At 36.0% G+C, this 9,972-nt stretch overlaps 2 protein-coding genes across 2 annotated transcripts; both read left to right on the forward strand.

Annotated features, from left to right (window-relative positions):
- Positions 1-938: 938 nt before the first annotated feature.
- Or8c19 (olfactory receptor family 8 subfamily C member 19) lies at positions 939-1,871 on the forward strand. The gene has a single exon (NM_001000443.1). It carries the CDS (start codon positions 939-941, stop codon positions 1,869-1,871), a length of 933 nt encoding a protein of 310 aa, NP_001000443.1.
- Positions 1,872-8,609: 6,738 nt separating this feature from the next.
- On the forward strand, positions 8,610-9,551 carry Or8c9 (olfactory receptor family 8 subfamily C member 9). Its single transcript, NM_001000964.1, has one exon. It carries the CDS (start codon positions 8,610-8,612, stop codon positions 9,549-9,551), a length of 942 nt encoding a protein of 313 aa, NP_001000964.1.
- Positions 9,552-9,972: the final 421 nt, after the last annotated feature.

The raw sequence follows: 9,972 nt of genomic DNA on the forward strand, positions 1-9,972 counted from the left end.
TCATAACAAATTCCATTACTTTATAGCGACTATTCATAAGTGTTGTGACTCTAGAGAACTCTGACTAATATGCAAAGCACAGACGGAAAGGACAAAGAGAAACACTCATAAGTGACAAAGAGATTAGGTAACCCTGGTAGGAAATAAAATATTGACTAGTATTTTGAATCTCCAAAGATCCAGTGATAGTTACGTGGCACTGAATGCATGTAATTTACTAATTAAGACTCCAGGCACACATCCAACAGGGAGGAAGACATAAAGAATAGAATAATTTCCTGTGATCCTAATGAATTTTCTCAGAAACCGTGGCCTTGAAATAGATATTCTCATTTGACTGAGACAAAGCTTTAGAGACTTACATTATTTACTTTGTATATGTGAAATGAAATTTGTCGAGAAAATTTCAAACAGAAATTCCCCATGTACCTCTTCTGGGAATTCATAAATACATCTGTGCTGATGTCTATAACTTTTTTTTTAATTACTGAATACTAGGTCCTCTCAGTAGAGTAAGGAGAAAGGCTTTAAGAGATCAAGAACACGAAGAAGCTCCGGGTGAACAATGGTAAACACAAAATTATCCTTCTTTGAATTATGTTTCTTAAAACTGAAAGTTATGAAAATCATGAATGATGTGTAAATGTCCTTGCACATTGCTCTTTTCAGTTTTATTTGTTAGTAAAGAATAAGCAATGGGATGGAATTATATTAAAAATGCATGCTTTCTGGACATATACACACATTATTAGAAGGATAGAAGAGAAATAAGGGCTCCTCAGAATTGAAATGAATAGTTGGAGATCTTTGCACGACTTGCTATATGCCCCTTTGATACAAGCTTATAAGCCATTAGTTTTAGCTTATGCCTCTGGAGTCAAAGATGAATTGCTTGGTAGTATAACCTTCTATTCTTACAGAGCCCATCCACGAAGCAAATGGCTACAGAAAATGACTCTTCAGTGTCTGAGTTTATTCTTATGGGACTGACAGACCAACCTGAGCTTCAGTTGCCCCTGTTTGCTCTGTTTTTGATGAACTACACAGCCACCATGGTGGGAAACTTGAGCTTAATGAGTCTCATTTTCTTGAATTCAAACCTTCACACCCCGATGTACTTTTTCATCTTCAATTTGTCCTTCATTGATTTTTGGTACTCATTTGTCTTTACCCCCAAAATGCTGATGAAGTTTTTCTTAGAGAAGAACACCATCTCCTTCAAGGGATGCATGACTCAGCTTTTTTTCTTCTGCTTTTTTGTGAACTCTGAGAGTTATGTGTTGACAGCCATGGCTTATGATCGCTATGTGGCCATCTGTAAGCCTTTACTGTACAAGGCTATCATGTTACCTAGGATCTGTTGTCTTTTGATGTTTATGTCATATTTGATGGGGTTTGCTAGTGCCATGATCCTCACAGGCTTTATGTTTAGGCTCAACTTTTGCCGTAGCAACATCATCAACCACTACATGTGTGACATTTTCCCTCTCCTTCGGATCTCCTGCACGAACACCTATGTCAATGAGCTTGTGAGCTCTGCTGTGGTGGGTACAGCTATCATTTTATGTAGCCTCCTTATCTTAATCTCTTATGCTCTGATCCTTTTCAATATTCTTCATATGTCTTCAGGTAAGGGTTGGTCCAAAGCCTTGGGCACTTGTGGGTCCCACATCATCACTGCTAGCCTCTTTTATGGATCTGGGCTGCTTGCTTATGTCAAGCCATCATCTGCTAAGACTGTGGGCCAAGGAAAATTTCTAACAGTGTTTTATACATGTCTGGTGCCCGTGCTAAATCCTCTTATTTATAGTCTTCAGAACAAAGATGTCAAAATTGCTGTGAAGAAAACGTTGAAGAGAATCACAAGTTAATGGAACCAGTAGTGCTTCACAGAGCCATGTCCCAGTGCGTTGCTGGGTAATTTTCATTATCCTTCTTCTCTTTCTCCTCCTTATATTTCAACAAAGTCAACATCTTTTCTACTATATCATTTTTCTTCTCCTTATAAATTGTAAATATGTGTTTGCCTATTTTGGGACTTGTTAGGCTTAGAATTATGCTAGTAATGCACTATGTAATCTCACACATATATTTCTTGTAATTCTAACATTTGGAAACTATTTCCTGATTTGATGGTCTTATGACATACAGCTATATTTTATAAAAGAAATGATGAGAAGATTGTAGGCCTGGCATACCTCACAAAATTCTAGGTAGTATCCAGTGTGTTTTTGAGAATGATTCATAGTCTAGGCTTTTAGCTTCATAGCTGTGATAGAAGTCTGTAATTTATTGAAATAAGCTTTTATTTTTTATAGATATTTGAGTGTTAGGCCTATTTCTCTGCTCAATATCACAAATCATCAATTTTGAAAATACATGTTAAAATCTAGGTTATTTTTTGTGCTACCTCAAATGCATTCTATGTTGCAAAAATAAAAATAAAATGGATGAAGATACTTCTGAAAAACAGAACCTGCTTAATGCTTGGGGATATAATTATAGATGGCTTTGTGTTTTCAATTAAAAAATTATTCCATAACAAATGTCTACTTCTCATTATCTATTCCCAAACTTTAAAAACTCTGTTTTATGTTACATCTTTGCTTGGACAGAAATTTGTTTATTCCTGCAATATACAAATAGAAATTTTCACTCCGTCATGCTTTTTGATAGTGTCTGCTGGGCAGAAGGTTCATCACAACCATAAGTGAGTTATGGGCAGATGCTTCTCAGTGAATGTTGTAAGTTCTCCTAGGAAAATAATAAATTCATTTATTCCAGATGTCAAACCAAAGAAATAATATGGAACACGTCTGGCTTGGTGAAATAATGACTATTTTCTGGTTATTTACATAGAGCTAGACAAGAAGTTACTTATAGGAGTATGGGATTCAGTCAGGTACCTCACTGAGGAAGCCACAGAAGCATGATTTTTCATCAAAGTGGCCCACTTGAGGTGCTCTGTCTAAATTCCTGTCAGCTCTCAGCATTCTACTTTCTTCCAGAATGTGTCCATGCTAATGTGTTCTAGGGCACTGCCTCATCAACATGGTGAGTTTTACAAGCATCCAGAGAATTGTGAGCATTTTTCATGAAGCAATGCTTCACTTTTAAGACTATATCGGCAAACTATTGGCTATGTCCTCTTTATGGTATAGTAAATTTTCAGCTGTGACTTTTATATTAATATGTGAAGAATTTCAAGAGATTTTGTTTTAAATGTGGGTTTAGATAAAAAGTCCTTTAAAAACTTTTATCAGCCTAATTTAATGTATTTGTAACAGAGACCTCAACATTTGAATTTATTTTAATGGTGAATTATTACTACAATATTTTCTGCATTATGAGAGTGTTTTTACCCAATTGCTCACATGGAAAGGTAAGAAATACATGGTATTTTTTTCAGATTTTTTTTTTGGATTTCTATCTTTTGTCCATTTATTAACTGTAACCAAAGTAATACCATACTTTTATATACGCATATAATATATGAAATAATTTTTATGAAACATTAGTAAAACATGTTCTCAGTGGAAAATAAAGAGAAGTATTTACTTCCTAAGTACAAATAAGCTTTTGTACTTGTCAAGATTCTCTGTGTAGCCCTGACTGTCCTGGTACTCACTTGCTATAGTAGGCTGGCCTCAAACTCAGAGATCCTGCCTGCCTCTGCTTTAAATGTGGTGGGATTAGAGGTGTGTGCCATTACCTTCTTGTGTCATGGTTCTTTAGAGTAACATGACTTATAAAACAAATCTCTCTATCTCATTCGCGCGCGTGCGCAAGCATGCACGCACACACACACGCACACACACACACACACACACACACACATTTGTCTGTCTGGTATGATGTCAAACAGTTCACTGATGGGGAATAGAAAAGACAGAAAAGAAGACGCACAGTCAAAGTTTAGAAATGGGAGGACTGTCCAGTCAGTGCTACATCAGCCCCAAGTTTTATTCTCTTAGGTTTTATAGACTTTACAGCAATGTGGGAAAAAAGTCATAAGCCAACAGAGACAGTGGCTGATATTCATTCAATATCTGTACCTACCCAGACCAGAGGCCCCTCTATTGCTTCTTGTTCCTTCCTCCAAGATTAGCAGAACATTCAGCTCCTCCCCTTGAACTTTAAGTGTACCACTTCTAATTGTTTCTTGCATCATAAGGCCAGGAAATCTGCCAGCAGACCTTGGCCTGACTTGACTGTGCCTGAGAGGCAGCCTTTCTCAGAAACAGGCAAAGTGATTCCCTACACAACCCATGCACACATGTTGCTCTTCCTCTTTTCTATAGATTTCCAGCAGAAAGAGTTGCCCAGATGAGAGCTGATTAAAGGTGTTTCTTCATATATCAATGATTTGGATTTTAAGTGGTTCATTGTACTTGAAATGATTCATTAAGCAACAAAATTTCTCAATATGCACATACATACACACATACATACATACATACATACATACATACGTACATACATAGACGCACACTGCAGACAAGTTTATCCAACAATGACAACCTATGTTCAGAAATTCCAAGAATCCAGTAGTTAATAAGTCCATGAAACAAGATGTCTCAGTTGGTTTTAAGTATATATGGAATTCCCAGAAGTAGGGTCTAAGGCCAATGAAGGAATGGATTTGGTAGTGAGGGCAGAAGGAAGCAAACAAAAAGAAATAGCATCCCTCTTCCCCTTTTGTATAGATTTCCAGCAAATAGAGTTGCCCAGATGAAAGCTGATTAAAGGCGTGTCTTCGTATATCAATGAGTTGGAATTTAAGTGGATCATTGTACTTGAAATGATTCATTAAGCAACAAAATGTCTCAACAGTTGTACCCACTCACTCTTGAGATTTTAGATATTTCACATGTGGTCATATGGACAACCAAAAATAGACATTACAGGACTGAATGTTAAGGAAAGAAATAGATGAATAACAAAAAGATCCTTATGTTAGATAATTTAAGCCATTATATCCATGATAACCAGTCAACATCATTTCCCTGAGTTCATGAGTTCTTGACCCCATCTTTCCTCCATCTTTAGGTGCTTTTCAACATAGCACTAGGTAGTATAGAAAGTCTACATAAGCAACTTTCAAACTTTCAGTTATCTTGATCATATTCCTTACTTGTCTATATTATTTTCCTGCTTGTCTATTTTACATTTACATTATTAACATGCGGCCTGAGAAATGACTTGGTAGGTAATATGATAGAGACATCTCACTTCTACAAGTTGTTCTTGTTTTTCACACATGCACTATGGCTTGTTTTTGCATGAATGCAAACTTACCCCCATCCACAGTATAAAAAATGTGGAAAATGATAGGAACAAGAACTAAGTGACGAGAAAAACTGTTTTATGTCAGGGGAAAACCTATCAGTTTTACTCTGCCCTCAGATAACTACTAAACATCTTTCCTTTTGTGCATAAATCATTAATAGGATATTTAATTAAAAGTATTAACAACACTCTTTCACTACTAGTCTGAAAATAAATTTAAGTGAACTGCACTTTATATCTCTGATATTAAATTTGGTATACCCTTGTGATTAAATATGCAGGATATGGTTTAGTAGTGAAATTTGTCCGTAAATAATTGTGTTTGCTAATTTTTACTATAACAAATACAATTCAAATGATTATTTTCATTTCTTTGTGTTTGGGATGGAAGGAGTGCACCTGATATCACATGCCTATCTGATGAATTATTGGCCGTTGATGGCTGTTGAAGGGAAAATGTGTACTTTTCTTTAGGAGTGGCCACCCAGTTGCTTCCTAATGCCCTAGGGATATCTCCATATATATGAACAACATTAAGTCGACTCAGGGGTTATTAATTGAAACTAAAAGTACATGAATAAAAGGACATAAAACTGGAAGGAAGATGAGTTGGAATATTAAGTATATTTTGAGAAAAGTAGTAGCAGTTTAATATAGATACATATTGTATAAATGAATGAAACTTTCATAGGATAAAATGTTAGTTTAAAAACGAACTTGGATATAAAAGAAGAAAAAGAAAAGATGCAAAATATTTTCAATAAAATTCAGTTTTGGGAATTACATTTCATGGTATTTAAAATTTACTTGTAAGTATTCAAAGAACTACAAAAAGAATAAGAACTTGCCAGAACATGTCAAATACAGAGGCGAATGCTAGCAGCAAACCACTGAACTGAGGACGGGATCCCTGTTGGAGGAATTAGAGAAAGGACTGAAAGAGGTGAAGGGGCTTGCAACCCCATAAGAACAACAATGCCAACCAATCAGAGCTTCCAGGGACAAAATCACTACCCAAAAGACTATACCTGAACTGACCCTGGCCTCCAACTGCATAGGTAGCAGTGAATAGCCTTGTTGGGGCACCAGTGAAAGGGGAAGCTCTTGGTCCTGCCAAGGTTGGACGCCCAGTGTAGGGAATTGTTGGGGAGGCGGTAAGGTGGGTTGAATGGGGAGGGGAACACCCTTACAGAAGGGGAAGGGAAGGGGCTAGGGGTCTGATGGACAGGAAACCGGGAAAGGGAATAACATTTGAAATGTAAATAAGAAATACCCAATTTAATAAAAATGGAAAAAATATTATGAGCATTTTTAGTATCACTAATAGTGTTAGAGTGTTCAGATTCTGTTTCATTGTATAAAAAGTAAGAGAAAAGGTTAATAGTAGGTATGTAAGAAAAATAGACAACTACATTAACACATTTTGAAAAAACATTCCAGTCAAAAAAAAGGGTAGTATACACCTTTAATCTCAGCACTCCATAAGCAGAGGTAGGGAACATATCTCTGTGACTTCCAGGACAACCAAAGCTTTGCAGAGACAATCTGTCTCAAAACAAAACAAAACAAAACAAAACAAAACAAAACAAAAACAAAACCAGAAACAAAAACAAAAAACAACCACAAAGAAAAATAGAACAAGATTTTAATAATCATCCAGTAAATGATTAAAATTAAAAACTGACAAATATGAATATTGCAAATAATAGAACACTAAAAAATATTAGAAAATTTCACTCATTTCTTCAGGAAATGTGAATAATGCAAGTAATTGGTGGAGAATGTGCTAATTTCTTGTAGAAATAGGGAGTGTTATGTCTCTATCTTCTCCTTGATATTCATTCTTCTCTAGTTTGAAAACACAGATTGTTATTGTTGACACTCATTTTTTCACTCTTCCAGTGTTCCTTTTTCAATGTAGTTTCCATGTCAAAACATTATATTTCAGAATCTTACTTTCTGGTCTCCAGAGGTATCCATAGCACATTTGACAATCTCTAAAGACACTTGATTGGCTTGAACTGACATTTGTGGGAGATGGGAAGGAGAGGCTGGGATTGAATAAGGAGCCAAGCTCACTACTTATTCTTTTCTACACAGGGCACCAGCACTACAATAAAAGTGTATTTCACTCAGTTGTGACCTGGTGAGAATTTTGATGTATTGAACAAGAAGACTATGAGACATGATAGGGAGCAAACATTTACCCATTGTCTGAAATATACATTTTTAACATTATGTGCATCAACGTCATAACAGCTATGAGATATCATTGCATTTTGTTTAATAATTGTATTATTGGCTTTACATAATTAGCTCTAACAGACTTCTATAAGCAAGAATTTTATAATACCATTGGTCCAAAACTCAAGTCCCTTCCCCCCCATTTCATAGGCTTGCAGAAAATATGCAGCTATAGTTATATATAATCAAAGGTCAGGCAATCTACACTTTTAGAGTTAGGAGGTGGAATAGCAAGTAAAACTCAGGCTGATTTGAGGGACTGTTCCTATCCTTTCAAAGGCTTTGTAGAACTTTTTTGTATGGTGTTAAACCTTTGGTTGGATGTTTATTACTGCAATCAGAATGGTATGAATGGCAGATGAGAATGCTCCTGAATACTCTTCTCATGGAGTTTTACAATGCATACAGGAAAAGCACAGAAAGGAACACTCTTAACTCTGTCAAAGGGATTAGGTTACCCTGGTGGGAAGTAACAAATTGACTAGAACTTTGAATCTCCAAAGATCTAACGTTAGTTCTGTGGCACTGAATGCAAGCACAAGTTACTAATTAAGACTCTCCAGGCACACATCCAATAGGGAGGAAATCATAAAGAAGAGAATAATTTCCTGTGATTCTAATGAATTTTCTCAGAAACATTGGCCTTGAAATAGATATTCTCATTTGACTGAGGCAAAGCTTTAGAGACTTACATAAGATGGCTATTTATTTTGTATATGTGAAACGAAATTTGTTGAGAAAACTTTAAACAAAAATTCCATGTGTACCTTTTCTGGGAATTCATAAATACATTTGTCCTGATGTCTATAACTTTTTTTTTCATTATTGAGTGCTTGGCCCTCTCAGTACAGCAAGGAGAACATATCTAAGAGATCCAGATCACAAAGAATCTCCAGGAGAAAAAAGGTAAGCACAAATCTGTCCTTGCCTCGACTATGTATCTTGAAACTGAAAGTTATGAAAATTATGAATGCCCTTTTGTTACAAACTTATAAGCCATTAATTTTAGCTTATGCCTCTGGAGCCAAAGATGAATTGCTTGGTAGTATGACTTTCTATTCTTACAGAGGCCATCCATGAAGAAAATGGCTACAGAAAATGACTCTTCAGTGTCTGGGTTTATTCTTATGGGACTGACAGACCAACCTGAACTTCAGTTGCCCCTCTTTTTCCTATTCTTGCTGAACCATACTGCTATAGTGGTGGGTAATTTGAGCTTAATGAGTCTTATCATCTTAAATGCAAATCTCCACACTCCTATGTACTTTTTCCTTTTCAACCTGTCCTTCATTGATTTTTGTTATTCATTTGTTTTTACCCCCAAAATGCTGATGAGTTTTGTTTCAGAGAAGAATATTATCCCTTTTTCAGGATGCATGACTCAGTTGTTTTTCTTCTGTTTTTTTGCCCATTCTGAGAGTTATGTGCTGACAGTCATGGCTTATGATCGCTATGTGGCCATCTGTAAGCCTTTACTGTACAAGGCTATCATGTTACCTAAGATCTGTTGTTTGCTGATGTTTGTATCATATTTGATAGGGTTTTCTAGTGCCTCGGTCCTTGCTGGCTTAATGATTAGGCTTAACTTTTGTAATAACAAAATCATCAATCACTACATGTGTGACATCTTCCCTGTCCTTCGGATCTCTTGCAGTAACACCTATGTCAATGAGCTTGTGAGTACTGCTGTAGTGGGTACAGCTATCATTTTATGTAGTCTCATTATCTTGGTCTCATATGCTATGATCCTTTTCAATATCCTTCATATGTCATCAGGTAAGGGTTGGTCCAAAGCCTTGGGCACTTGTGGGTCTCATATTATAACTGTTAGTTTCTTCTATGGATCTGGGCTCCTTGCTTATGTCAAGCCATCATCTGCTGAGACTGTAGGTCAGGGAAAATTTTTTTCAGTATTTTACACATTTTTGGTTCCCATGTTGAATCCTCTCATTTACAGCCTCAGGAACAAGGATGTCAAAGTTGCTGTGAAGAGAACCTTAAAGAGAACCACATGTTAATCAAAGCAGTTTAGCTGGTTCATTTCTTGTCTTTTATTCTTTATCCTTTTCCTCATATTCCTAGAAAATCAATATGATTACTACAATATTGTATATTTCCTTCTTATCATGAATTGTAAATCTGTGTGACTTCTTGGGGACTTAATACTCTCAGTTTCAAGATGGACTTTATTATCTGCGTCAGACTATGAAGCTATTGTGAGAATAATCTCACATACGTATTATTTGTAATCCATTTCTTTCTCAGTTTTTGAAGTTACTTTAAAAGCTAGTCACTGATTTGAAAGTCATATTACCTACAGATGTATATTGAAATGATAAAGATGAGAAGATTCGTGAGAGAAGACTAGGTGTATCAGAACTACCACAATTTCAGGAATTGCTTGGTGTTCTTTTTAGTGTGGTTCTTGTTCTAGGCTTT

The sequence above is a fragment of the Rattus norvegicus genome, chromosome 8 (genome assembly GCF_036323735.1).
Source record: "Rattus norvegicus strain BN/NHsdMcwi chromosome 8, GRCr8, whole genome shotgun sequence".
Lineage (NCBI taxonomy): Eukaryota > Metazoa > Chordata > Mammalia > Rodentia > Muridae > Rattus > Rattus norvegicus.